The sequence below is a fragment of the Trichophyton benhamiae genome (assembly GCF_000151125.1).
Source record: "Trichophyton benhamiae CBS 112371 chromosome Unknown Abenha-F-W-01a06.fp72, whole genome shotgun sequence".
Classification (NCBI taxonomy): Eukaryota; Fungi; Ascomycota; class Eurotiomycetes; order Onygenales; family Arthrodermataceae; genus Trichophyton; species Trichophyton benhamiae.
Window position 1 is genome coordinate 97,523 of NW_003315105.1, and position 13,477 is coordinate 110,999.

At 49.3% G+C, this 13,477-nt stretch overlaps 5 protein-coding genes across 5 annotated transcripts; 1 reads left to right on the top strand and 4 right to left on the bottom strand.

Moving 5' to 3' along the window:
- Window positions 1–192: 192 nt before the first annotated feature.
- ARB_07469 (uncharacterized protein) lies at window positions 193–1,317 on the bottom strand (the record flags this gene model as incomplete). Its single annotated transcript, XM_003014118.1, has 1 exon — window positions 193–1,317. One exon carries the CDS (start codon window positions 1,315–1,317, stop codon window positions 193–195), a length of 1,125 nt encoding a protein of 374 aa, XP_003014164.1.
- Window positions 1,318–4,729: 3,412 nt separating this feature from the next.
- On the bottom strand, window positions 4,730–6,323 carry ARB_07470 (uncharacterized protein; the record flags this gene model as incomplete). The annotated part of the gene is made up of 2 exons (XM_003014119.1): window positions 4,730–6,042; window positions 6,095–6,323. The coding sequence occupies 2 exons, from the start codon at window positions 6,321–6,323 to the stop codon at window positions 4,730–4,732; spliced, it is 1,542 nt and encodes a 513-aa protein (XP_003014165.1).
- A 675-nt stretch (window positions 6,324–6,998) lies between these two features.
- Window positions 6,999–8,915, bottom strand: ARB_07471 (uncharacterized protein; the record flags this gene model as incomplete). The annotated part of the gene is made up of 3 exons (XM_003014120.1): window positions 6,999–7,449; window positions 7,550–8,771; window positions 8,852–8,915. The coding sequence occupies 3 exons, from the start codon at window positions 8,913–8,915 to the stop codon at window positions 6,999–7,001; spliced, it is 1,737 nt and encodes a 578-aa protein (XP_003014166.1).
- A 947-nt stretch (window positions 8,916–9,862) lies between these two features.
- ARB_07472 (uncharacterized protein) lies at window positions 9,863–10,718 on the top strand (the record flags this gene model as incomplete). Its single annotated transcript, XM_003014121.1, has 2 exons — window positions 9,863–10,347; window positions 10,436–10,718. The coding sequence occupies 2 exons, from the start codon at window positions 9,863–9,865 to the stop codon at window positions 10,716–10,718; spliced, it is 768 nt and encodes a 255-aa protein (XP_003014167.1).
- Window positions 10,719–10,963: 245 nt separating this feature from the next.
- Window positions 10,964–12,643, bottom strand: ARB_07473 (WD repeat protein; the record flags this gene model as incomplete). Its single annotated transcript, XM_003014122.1, has 1 exon — window positions 10,964–12,643. One exon carries the CDS (start codon window positions 12,641–12,643, stop codon window positions 10,964–10,966), a length of 1,680 nt encoding a protein of 559 aa, XP_003014168.1.
- Between the last annotated feature and the right edge of the window lie 834 nt (window positions 12,644–13,477).

Consider the following 13,477-nt stretch of genomic DNA (forward strand, 5'->3'; position numbering starts at 1 on the left):
GTGACCTATACGGAGTACATCATCTATATGTATTGACTGTTTGTACTTTGCCAAAGAGCCAAGCTTAACTTGTAGACCCTAAGCTCGGCGGTTCATGGATGGTAAGAGAAAAATAAAATAATCACTTCTACATACTATAAGGATACACACAAATGGCAGATAACTTAATCTTGGAGAGACTTGCGGCTAGGACTAGTTATTGGTTGGCTCGGCTCTTGTATGTCTCGAAGCATCCTCAACATTGTCATTGGGATGTGCAAAGCTCCACTCAGCATCGTGAAGTCCAGCATCGTGAAGTCCAGCCTCATCAGATGTAGCTAGTGTATCAGAGTCCTCCAAGACGACAGTGGGTTCAGAAGTTGGTTCACGTTCAGATGAGAGAGGTTCAGAGGGAGCTTGCGTGTGTCTCTCGTTTGCAGATTTAATAAACTCATCCCTCTGTTCTTTCGCCCAATCCCGTGCATTTCGATATGCAGTTGCACCACCCCGAAAAGTATCCAGGCTATCCGCCATGGCAAATGATCTTAGTGAAGTCATAATGTATTCAGGACGCCCATCGCTTTCTCGGGGAGCAGTGGGGTGTGTTGTGTAGAGCTTGAGTTGACCTCCATGGTAGATTGACGTTATTGTATAGGCATTATTGTCCCTAGATAGTTCATCTTGCTTATACGACTGAAGCTTGTGCATTCCTCGGGCACCTAGCGCGCCATGGTAACAGGCTTGCCGAGTAGCAACAGCAAGGGATCCATCGGGGCCCTTAGTTTCAAGAAAGAAGTTTGGAGCTATCGGAAGGGAGCTCTGGGTCGACGGGATAACGAACTCGCTAAGCTCATCGCGGATTTTATGGTTGAGCTGCTCAGGCCGGGCGCCAAAGAAGTGATCTGGTTTTGCGTTTGCAAGTGTTCCGTCTGTTAGAGTAGCAAGGTTGCCAAATGGGTAGTCGCCCCCCATGCACCTAGTATCATCAACGCGGCCTTCGATAATCGGGATAGCCAAGCGTACAATAGATTTCTCCTTGGACGCATTCACATCTGCCTCTACAAATTCTTCAAATTGTTCCTCCGAAAACTTTGACGGCGAGAGTGAAGCTCGGGGCTGCGCCAGCCGGTCATTGAGCTCCTGCCAGTTACTCGGCTTTGCCGGTTTCCGGCCATCAGGGTATTTATATCCAGGTGGGTAAACACCGTGATCAATCAACTTCTGCTCAAAGTTCCGATTATAGACGGTAGTGCTTGTTGTCTTTGTAGTCTTATTATTGCTGCTATCTGGAGGAGTCCCCGCACGTCTTTTCCGGCTCCTCGAGCTGTTTGTGCTCATTGATTGATAGCAAGGGGTATAAGGGTCTGGAAACTGAGATAATGTGTCAGTATAGGCACCAGCATCATGTCACAAAGAACTACATACATTCCTGAGGTCAGATAGGTCAGGTCCGCCCTGTCTCGAGAGCCTTTTGATCTTGCTCAGACTCTCGGGCTTGCAGCTGATTAGGGGGTCTGGGGCAAGTGTCTGGTGACGACGCTTAAGTCCCGCCTGCAACTGTCGAGTGCGCGGCCGGTGGCGGAAATATGGCGACTCTGGTACGTTGTGGGAAGCCCTATTTCGTCGATCCAACTCTTCGAGAGCGTCCCTCGTTAACCAAATCTTCGACAGGCTATCCCAATATGCTGAAGCGGGCTGCCTGAGTTTCAGCCTTTTCGATGGAGGCTGTGGTGGACCGAGATAGTCTGACTCCTGCCGTTTGCGAGATGGTTCCAGGGAGACTGGGAAAGTCATATGGCACAGATAGTTATTGTAGACGTCTTCGGTCTAGAGAGCGTGGTGGGCGGATGTTTGACCATATAGTTATCCAAACACGACCGGCGCGTAGCTTCGACTTTGACAGGATGGTGACTGTTTCACACTGCCCACTTCTCCAGCCTGAACAGAGGCCCCATTGGGTGAGAATATGCCCCCGCAAGCAAGGGAGATGCGCATACTTATGCACCTCTGGTTGAAAAAAAATGGTGATTTGGGGGCTGTTAATTAGTTGTGTTAATGCAAGGACGGGGTAGAAAGCCTTAGTTTAGTTTGGATGTCGCGGAAGCCACCTAACTATCGGGCAGAGACGGACCGGGCCAAAGTAACGACGGAGTTGCCAATCAACGCGCTTCTCCATAGCAAAAACGAAGACACCAAGATTGATCGCGCGCGTTAATGCTAGTATTGGCGAATGACGACCCTGTGCTCTGTAGATACCGCTGTCAAGCAGACCGACCGCATTGAATGAAAATCTACTATTCTTCGCTGTTTTTGTCTGGCACACCGCACGGAGAGCGAGCATAAAGGGTGTTGGCGTTACACTTCGAAGTTCTAGACAAGCAGTTGAGCATGAAGCAACGAAGTGATCCAGGGGAATCCAGGGGGAATGATTTAAAGATATAAATGTAGTGAAACTCACTCCTTGCCAGCCAGACGGGGTCTTCAGGTTAACGTGCACACTATTAGTGAGCTAACATAACTACTTTGGATGCTCTGGGAGAACTCTTGGACTCCCAGCTGTAAGGCCTGACGCCGTCATAGAGATTCAGCGCCAATTCCCCGGTATACACTGGGTCTGGGGAGGAGGCATCTCCTTCGTCTATGAAGTTCATCCTCTTATCGTGGTCAAGGTTCCGAAGCCCGGCGAGGAAGAGAGAGAGAGATTCAGCAAAGAACTCGAGATCTACGAGATCCTATCCCAGCATCCAGGCTGCCCCTCGATAGTAGAGTGCTTCCTCTACACAACAGATGGGATTTTCCTTGAGTATATGAGAGGTTTGGGCCTTACTGGTGCTCTAGTAATAATATACTTGCTGACGGAACACTGCTAGATATATCCCTTGCTTATAGAAAGCAATTCAGTCTAATTCGGGACAACGAAACTCGAGTAGTAACCAAAGTAAAATATCTGGAGCCCTTGCCACTACGAAAGTTGTGTTAGTAGGCAGTTTCCAATTGCCTATAATAAAAAACCGACTTACATATATACTCTCAGGGATGAACGACCTTGCCTGGGGTGTTGCTTTTCTCGAGTCCCTTAACCTCGCCCATGGTGACCTGAGACCTGAAAACATCCTGCTTGATCGTAACCGACTGAAAATTTCAGATTTTGATTGCACAAGCGAATTTGGATCGGGTTTTGATACTTGCCTCTGTCCGTATGGAAGACTACTAAATAGTGAGGAGACAGACCAAGGAGTACCTGGAACTGCGGGTTCCCTACGTCCTAGAACGGAGCAGTTTGCCCTTGGTTCATTGTTCTACTTAATTACGGCTTTGAGGCTTACGACGATCAGCGTCTTGTCGATGACCCTTATGAACATGGACCCAAGGTCATGGAATTACTCCAGGATATGAAATTTCCAAAGCTCAACGGTGATCCGTTAATTGACGATATCATCAATAAATGCTGGCATAACCGATATCGCACGCTTGCAGAGTTAGCTACCCAGACTGAGATCTTGCTGAATGATACCTGCCAGTGAACCACCCAATCACGAAGTAGCCTCTACCTTGGACGACTGTCACAACGTAAATCAAGACCGGCCTGGAGAGTCTTTGTTGAAGAAGCGGGAATTCTGCCAGGACTTAGAGAAGCATGGACTCCTTCGCCTCCTTACTTCGGGTAAACCTATGGAGCTTGGATTCAGCATGGAGCACAGGTACGTGTCACCAACTACTGCAGAGAACTGAGAGGTTGTCCATTCTTGTGGAGGTTGGTTATCATTTAAGCTTATCCAACTAGGTTGGTTAGCCGTGTTAAATTCACCCATGGCGGGTTCACTTTTCAGCCTGGTTGAAATTCGCTACAAGCTGTACGAAGGGAGGAGGGAGTTGAAGCATTCAGTGAAAAGAAAAAAGCAGCTGTCCTGGCTATGTTTCGATCAATGCTTGTTTTTGAGCCTGAGAAAACGGGCTTCAGCAAAGTCGTTACTGGCATCTGACTGGATGATGAAATGGGGGTTACCAGGGCTTAAATGCCTCCAGGACAACTGATCTGAGAAGAATGCATTCCAAGATTATACAATAGTGTCAAATACGGGAGGGATTTGTTTGCCTACGCGTATACATACCAGGAGGGCAAAGAACGACGGAAACGGGGGAATAGATCTGAATGTTTCTTAGAAGAGGAAGAGCAGAAAAATAGTAAGGAGACTTTTGACACCAATAAATCACCCGTAGAATAGAGAACCCAGCACGAGGAAAATGAAGATAGAATTATAGGTAGACGTATGCACGGATATATAGTATAGAAAATGATAACAGGGAGGGCGTAGGGAGGAAGGGGTCAATTTAAGGAACAGGGGAAAAGGTTCATATCGGTGGACATGATATCACATGAGTGGAAGAGCGTTATGGGCAACGGATGGGAACGTAGCGGGTGGGATGGGAAAAATGGAATCAAAAAGCAATCAAAAAGTCATTGCATCACCCGCCAGCATATTGAAGGGTGAGGAAGAAAAGAGAGAAGAAGGAGGGTCATCGCGGTGGACCTGTCTATAAGAGTCGAGGTGAGGATTAATAATGATCTTCCAATGTCATCATATCGCCGAAATCAACTTCGAAGCTCCGCTGATCCGATCGCCCCAGAGTCAGACGAGGCAGACGTAAGACCACCACAATAATGAAGGGTGGGAGAAATAAAAAAATAACGAAGGGGTAAAAAACAAAAGAAATTTGATAGCTGCATCCATCAATGGACAAGGGGGAATCATAGATCAATGAGATTGTTGCTGCCCTGTTGATTAGGGCGTGCAAAGCCCTGCTGAGAGCCGAAGCCGGCGTTGCTCTGTTGTTGGGGCGCACCGGTGAAGTTTTGGGTTAGGAACGGGTTGTTACCAGTCCTTGAAGCTTGGATCTGGTTAAGCCCAGAACCAGCAGAGTTTACAAATACACCCGGTGCGGTATGCTGAGCTGGGATACGTAGATCACCGACATTGCCAAATGTATCCTGGCCGTCGCCCGTGGCAAGGAGAGCGTTAAGACGGGCGTGTTGTGGGTTTTGATTGATTTGTTGCTGGTTGTTCATGGGCTGGAGCTGTTGTTGTTGCTGCTGCTGTTGCTGCGGTGCCTGGTAGTTCATGATAGGGTTATTGAACTGCGTTGCGGTTTTCTGTTCTGCAAGAGCATTAAGAGATGGCGGTCCGGTTTTCTGGATTTGAGATTGCTGGGCTTGGGCGCGTGTGAAAGACGATGCGAATGGGTTATTGGAGCCAGTCGGAGCTGGCTTCAAAGCTTCAGCTGGCTTTTGCTGGTTCATAGCCCATGGATTATGGGAGCCAGGTTGAAGGAAGCCATCCTGTTGTTGCGGTTGCATCTGTGGTTGCTGTTGCTGGCCAAACAAATCATTTCCGTACGGGTTACTGGTAAAGGCGGTTTGTTGCGGTTGTAACGTGGATTGAGGCTGTAGGAACTGCTGATCAAATCCTGTTGGTTGTTGCTGAAATCCATTGGGAAAGCTATTGTTAAAGCCAGTCTGCTGGGGCTGGAACCCAGTAGGTTGTGCATATTGGTTGTTTAGGAAGCCTGTAGTCATGGGCTGCTGGGGGTCAACTGGGTTACCAAACCAGTCCACGGCACCTTGCTGCTGGTAACCCTGGTTGTATCCGGTAGCCTGTGGCTGGGCAGGTTGAGGGGTTGAGTCATCAAAAAGAGAGGCAGCATTGCTTTCTTCGAGCTCTCGTCTTCGAAGTTCTTCTTCCTCCTTGCTGAGCTTGATGGCCTTGGCGAGTTCGTCGTCTTCTAGATCCCGGGAAGCATTCTTTTCTCGTCGTTTCCTATCTTCTTCTGCCTCGTACTTGCTTGCCTCTATTGCGAGTCTGTATTCGGCGTCTTCATCATCGGCAGGGCGTTGGGGACGCTCTCGTCGGCGCTGGCGGTGAGACATATCACCTCCCTCGATGCCTCGCATGCCGTCGTCCATTCCGGCGAATCGTGATTTCCACAGCTTTCTATCGGATCGCTCGCTCCTCAATCGGTCTTCGTCAAGAAGTAGAGAAGTGAGCTCCTTCGCAGCCACACGAACTAGTACGTTTGTTAGCAGCCGTACATGTGCTGGATATGCGTATAAACATACCATTCTGGCCAACATCACGCCCGTCCTCGTCGATATACTGAAACTCACGGAGAGTCTTGATGATGTAGAGGTTCTTCGTCGCCCAAGTCACTACCTGTTCGGAACCTTCGTGAAGGCAGTAATCAACGACCTTGAGAGACTTCAACACATGGCGCCAGTTCTTTCCCTTATCGTTTAACCGCTTATCGAGCATCTCCACGATTTCATAGAATTCGTTCGGGCTATCCATGGAATTGAGTTAGTCACCATGTTGTCTAGCATGGTACAATCTCCTGACAATAATCGTCATACCTGTTGAATGTCAGAGCGGCAATTTCGGCCATCTCTGTGCCCGTTGGGCCCCAAGGATCGTTGCTCGTGGCTATATAATAATTGTCAGCCCCGTGGACACCGGACATCAGCCAGACGGGTAGAAAGAATTCATACCATTCCGGACTTTCACCTGTACCGCCGAATAGCCCTTGGTGACATTCTTCACACTCCTCACAACCTTCGACATACTGACGTCGAACTGTCCGGTTCTACTCGGGAACCGGCCGCTGTGACAATGGGGAGTATGCCAGGACTGAGGGTAACGGTGCTACCGTGTATTTGGAGACCTTTTTGAACGTGATGGTGTCTCTAGAGAGAAGAGAGCGGGAGTATTTCGCGGTGCGGGCGGTGCGCTCGTGAGATGCGCAAGGAGACGGTAACTAACTAGTTGAACGGAGAAGTTTGCGCCTTTAGTAAACCGGTCCAGTGCAGGCTCTTTTGTTTCGCAAGGAAGTGTCAAAGCAGTGATATCATTTCCATGCACACGGCACAGGAACAAAGACAATCGTTTATCTGCCAGTGCAGGGCATTATGTCCGCTCGCGTAGATGGTCGTGGAGCAGATAATAAAAATAATAAGAGTTGAACTGAACTTACGTAGTCGGGCCGCTGGAGCGAACGTGCCAAGCCAGAACCCGCTGGGTGACGGACAACAAGGACGCAGGAGAAGATGTCTTTTCGGCGGATTCAGCAGAGCAAACGCTATATGAAGGAGAGAAGAAGAAGCGGAAGAGGAAGACAAGAAGATATTCGTTTATGAAGATGCCGGGGGGGAAATCTCGACTTCGGTGAATGTTGAAGTTTTGAGTGTTGACGTCGCGGACGCAGAAGAAAAGTGGCTGAGTAAGTGAAGTGGGGGTGATGACTAAGTTGCCCAGCCACAGCGCCGATAGAGAGATATATAGATACGGAGTAGGGATCAATAGGATATCAGCATAGTAGATGGAGAAGATGAATGATGAAGTAGATAGAGAAGAAGAAGATGGAAGAAGACGGATGATGAAGAGAAGTAGATAGAGAAGTGTATATGTGAGATCTAGTTTACTAGTTACCGGCAGATTCCTTCTCCAGGGCGAGGTACAGCTCCTCGGCCCCCTTTATACACTGGATGTTTGCGCCCAGCTTGTTCAGGGTCTCAACATACTCATCGTACGGATCAGAGTCAAAGACAATGCCACCGCCGGCCTGGAGGTAGGCAACGTTGTCTTTAAGCACCATCGTCCGCAACGCAATGCAGGTGTCCATGGCGCCGTCGATGATCTCCTTTCCATCCAAGCTGCTGCAGTTATATCCAAAGTACCCAACAGCGCCAGCATAGACACCACGCTTCTCACCTTCCAGCTCAGCAATCAATTGCATGGCCCGTACCTTGGGTGCACCACTGACCGTCCCGGCAGGGAAAATAGATCGGAATGCATCGAACCTTGTCTTCTCTGGCCGCAGGACACCAGAGACTTGGGAGACCAAATGCTGGACATGAGAGAACTTCTCAACAACCATCAGCCGGTCGACCTGGGTGGTTGCTGGGTCACAGACGCGGTTGACGTCGTTTCTGGCCAGGTCAACTAGCATGACGTGTTCGGCACGGTCCTTTAGACTGTTGCGGAGCTCTTCGGCAAGCTTCTCGTCCTCCTCGGGGGTTTTGCCTCTTGGAACAGTACCGGCAATGGGGTGGGTGATGATTCTGTCTGCTTCCTTCTTGACCAAGAGCTCAGGACTGGCACCAACGATCTGGAAGTCGGCGCAGTCGATGTAAAATAGGTAAGGGGAAGGGTTCACGGATCTCAGGTGTCTGAACAGGTTAAATGGATGGAGAGTGGTAGGCCGTGCAAGCCGTTGGGATGGCACAGTCTGGAAAATGTCGCCTTTCCCGATGTGCTCCTTTAGCCGGTGAACATGGCCTTCATATCCTGTCTGGCCAATGTTCGATGTATATACCTGGTCAGGCTTGATAGGAGGCTGTGGAGGCATCGGCACCTTGGGATCTAGAAGCTTTTGAATCATCTTCTGGAGTACCAACTCGGCTTCCCGGTAGAGTTTTTCTATGTCAGCATCTCCATCTGGTACCCGGAGATACGTTATCACCTTGATAACCTGGAAGAAGTGGTCGAATGCAACGATGGTGTCGAACAACATGAATAGCGACTCAGGTATGCATAGTATATCCTTCATGGGGCGAGCAGTCTTAGGCTCGAAATATCTAACGCAGTCGTATCCAACGTATCCAATTGCCCCTCCAGTAAGTGGTGGCAGCTTCAGTCCAGGGACAGTCGCAACACGGCACTGCGAGATCTCCTTCTCGAGAAGCGGCAAAGGGTCACATTCCGGCCCATGTCCAGGTCCAGACACAAGCACATCCTTGGGATCTAGACATCATCATGCGTTAGCCCTATATTCAACCACAGTAGAAATATTTCAGTACGTACCCGCTCCAACGAAGCTGTACCTGCCAATCGTCTCCGTCGTCGCCGCACTCTCGTAAAGGAACGACCGTTTCGAGCTTGAAGCATGACCCTGTTAGCTCTCAATTGTACAGCCAAAGGCCACAAACTGCCCGGCCAAACTCACTCTGCTGAGATTTTAAGGTATGCGACGGTGGGAGTCATCAGGTCTGCCGGTATCGACGCCGTTACCGGGACCATGTTCGGCGGGTTCGGGGACCCCCTTGATTGCGCGAGGACATCCTTCACGGCGTCGAGAGACGGTTGAGCAATAACCTATGAGTCCTGATTAATCGTCTGTTCCACTGCCTGGTAGATACACAGTCACCCCAGCTATTTCAAGCCATAGCGTCACTAAATATCCCGTGGGGCTTGGAGGGCATAAATATAGGTACACATACCCGTGGAGCCATTGCGAAAAAGCGCAGCGAGATGGTTCTTCTCCCAGTATCTATCCTTCGGCGTCTCTGGCGGCTTCAGGCGACTCCAACGCAGGATGTTCTACAGCAGAGGAGAGCGAGTCGCGGGCTGGAGGGGGAAGAGCAGCGAACCCTGAGAAGACCAAATTATGAGCCCTGCCCGGCGATTCTAACTGCGACTAACCAAACTATGGGCTCGCGGGTCACTGACTAACTAACTTAGCTGACTAGCGGGACCAGCCCTCGCAGGGAGCCCAGAGCTATAAATACATCCCGGCGGCGGCCACTCACCGAGCGAGAAACCTGCCTCGTACAGAGCTTAACTACAGGGTGGAATCGTCCGATCTTGGAGCTTTTCGTTGCTGGATGCATATAAGAAACATATTATTGGATTATATCTCATTGGTCGTTGGGTTTTACACGACAGAAAAACGGTTGAAAGTCAAACTCTCACCAGGCCGTGAAGTGAACAGATCAACAAGAAAGGCATAAAGCAAAGAAGAAAAAAAAAATTACATATGCAAGACGGGGGGATAATCTAAAGCCAACTCTTTTATTCTCTCTTTTCTCAATCTCCTTCTCTTTTTGCCAATCTTAATGTTGTCGAAGGCTGGCAGCGTAGAGGAGGGACCAGGGTGTATCGAACAGGGGTCGGAGTTGAATGTTGATGAGATACGAGAGCAGCTGCGACTCCTCCTAGATCTTAGCTCGCGGCTCCCTTCCAAGACAGTGCTTTCGCTAGGCGATGCCACTGTCTTTCGCGACTCTTGCTCGGCGCTGGAGAAGGTGTTGACTGCGCCCACACGGAAGTATGATGACACGCAATATGAATTCTCGGATAGGGTGGATCCACGAGGAGACATTGCTGAAGACCATCACGAAGCCACGCATCCGGAGGACAGGAGGGAAGAAGCTCTTCAATATGACCGTGAACTTTTGTTAGTGCTGGACCGTCTGACAAAAGCGAATGAGAACTTTCGACAGCGGAGAGTCGAACAGCGCCAAATTCACGAACAGTACCAGATCAGGTGCAAGGAGTTCTCAGCCCGGGTCTCAGAGCTAGAAGATGAAGTGAAGTCGCTGTATGTCCAAGTCAATGCTCTCTTGTCCGCCCTTATTATTATCTTCCCGTCTCCTTCCTCCTAAATTTCAAGCTGACGATAATTTCAGCCAGGAGGAGGCGTTCAACGCCACCATCGAGCTGGAGTGTATGCGTGGCACTGTCTCTGGACTCGACTCCTGGTTAAGTAATTGGAAGAGCCAAAATGATAGCGACAGCCATCCAGGTCCAGTGTTAAAAAGGCCAGCTAAACCACGAGGAAAGAGCTCAAAGTACTTTGAGCAGCTGGACAAGCTCCAAGAGCAGAGAGATGGCCTGATAGATGGGCTAGGCGCCTGGATGCGAGGGTGGAATGATGCAACTGACGGGTTTCGGGCTCGCTCAACGAGCTAGTGCTGGTAGTGCTATTTACACCTCTCTCAGCCCTCTCTCTTTCTCTCTCTTCCCCTCCTTTTTGTATACAAACATTGTATTATTAATTCTCGTCTATTAGAGGTCGACGGACAATGGAGGGAGGGTAAAACGGAGTTGACGGGATATCAATGTATATATTAAGGTTCTGGGGGCTCCTGTGTATAAAACGAAAAAAAGTTGACATTATCGTTGAAGGTTAATAATCGCAATCTGCACCTTGACCGTTAGCAGAATATAAAATATGGAAGGGTGATAGAGTTAGTGCATACCGTGTTTCCGAAACCAAGAGCCAACTTCTTTCCGTCACTATCCCATGAGAGCGGACGGTCAAGGGCCGATTGGATCCCGTTAACAGTACCATTGCCTTCATCCGAGTTGGTTTCATCCTTAGTCCCATCCTTGGGAATAGGCCAGCTTGCCATCGGCGTACCTCCCCGTTCTGCATTCCAAATGAATAATTTATCCTGACTGGCAGCTGCGATTGCGTAACCATCCGGGGAGAAAGCGGATGATAGTGCTGGTAAGGAGGAGCCGAGGAAAAGCCGATGGACACAACTCGCAGTCCTCGAAGTGCAATCAATGCTCCAAATCTTAAGTGTCTCGTCCATGGAAGAAGTAGCCAAAATTAGTGCAGGGTCCTTTCCAGTTCCATTGGCTAGGGTTTGAGGACTGGAGTGAGGCTTTGGTAGTGGCCTGAACTCTAGAGATGTGATTATTCCATGATGTGCAGATTCAACTTTTATGTCGTGACTAGGTATCCAGATATTAGACGTCGTAGCAGATGTCGATACTGTGGCAACCACGCTCGATTCCTTCCATTGTGTCGACTTGATCAGCGTCCATGGTTCCTGAGGGTATTCCTCCCAACGGAAGGTCTCGGATAGTTCAATCTCATTCGTGACGCGGAATTGGTACACAGCTCCATCTCCACAAGCATATACCTCTTCGTCTTCTACCCACAGAACTTCATATATAGCACCATCAATAAGCTGGCTGTTGATGTACTCGGTGGTTGATATCTCTTTATCCCACAATAGCAACTTAGACTGACTGCCATCGGATACCGTGAAGATAATACGATCTCCGTTTCCGGACCATCTAAGCCCAGATATTAAGCCAGGCATGCAAGGCAAGGTCTTTATCATCTTTCCCTGTGGACCGTAAAGGACAACAGTACCCTCAAAATCGGAGTATGTCGCAACAGCTAATGTTTTGCCTGTCGGCTCCCACTCCATGGCGGTGACGTTTGCTGTGCTGGTCAGTACTTCATGCCCCGGTGTAGTCGACGAGCGTTGTCCTGTTAGTTTCCAAAGCCCGCAATATGACTCTGCACTGGCTCCAACCAAAAGTGAATCACCGGGCCGCCAAGCTGTCTTCATGACATGATTTTTGGCACCAATATCTAACAGAATAGTGTCCGTTGTTAAATCGATGGCCTTTGGAGGTGCAATCTGAACTCCAACACTTTGTCCATTTGTGAGCGTGTAAACAGGAGTGGGTGGTGCGGACATCCCGATGTCCCCGTCAGCGTCGACCACCGGTTCAACTGTGGGTGATGATGGCCGAGACGGCGATTTCGGGATTTTAGAATGCGCATCCTCGGGCTGTTGCTTGTCAGCTGCCACAGGCGCATCAGATGTCATTGCCGTATCGCCATCTTCATGATCGGCTCCATCACCAGCTTTGCTGGAAGTTTGATCACCTTGAATGTGTCCATTGGCGGCAGCTTCTTGTCCAGGTTTGCGAGAAGACTTCGGCGACGGTGGAGTGGAAGCTTCTTCGCCAACGGTCCCATTTGCCATGCTTTGTTTATCTGCTGTCTGAGGGGAACTGGGTTTGTCCAAAAGTGGCCCAAAAAAAGGCGTTGGTACTTCGGGTATTATATTTCCATTCTTGGTATACATGTGAGTACTTGAGGGTCGCCACCGCTAGCTGTGCCACACTGGGGATAGACTTACCTGGTCTACCGATCGTTCAAGGTCATGATATTGAAGGCCCTTCTGTACTAATGATACAAGTGCGTGTGATTGTATGTAGGGTGCAAATGGCAGGTTTTGTGGATTAGGATTCCACGCCCGCTGGAGCATGACAGCTGCTTCTCCATGGCCTAGAATGAGGGTTTAGCTTAGCCGCGAACATCCACTGACACGTCAATATAATGCTTCAACAAACCTGATTCTTGCAAATATCTATCGAATATCAAGACTGTCAGCACTGCAAACTGTCATCGTTTTTACACGCGGAGTTGGACGCAGCGTCGCGCCGAAAAGACAAAAGGGTGAAGCAACCAAAGAAAGATGTACTGACCTCCATATTAAATAATTTACATGGTGAGAAGTGAGCGCGCCACCTGCCATGGCGATTTTTCATATACCACGGTGAGGTCAATGTTCAGATATTCCAGGTAATTATGGATATTGACCATATCACAAAATGGAGAAGCTCGGGGCGCAAAAATATGCTGAAATAAAAGAAAAAAAAATAAGGCGGAACTGGGCGAGTGAAGATGCAAGCAGGGAATGCGAAAAACTGCCGCCGCTAAAACGAGCGGGATACTCCGAATGGCCAAGTCGAGGAGGTCCTTCCAATCCCTACAATAAACTGGAGAAGCTGTCGCTCAGGCTGGTGAAGTAGGCTGGACCTCGTTGTCGAGCTGTTTGTCTGTCTGGGACAAGAAAGAGTGGTGGGCGCGGTCAAAAGGGCGGCAGCCAGAAGAAGCGTTGCGGAAGCAAGGTTTT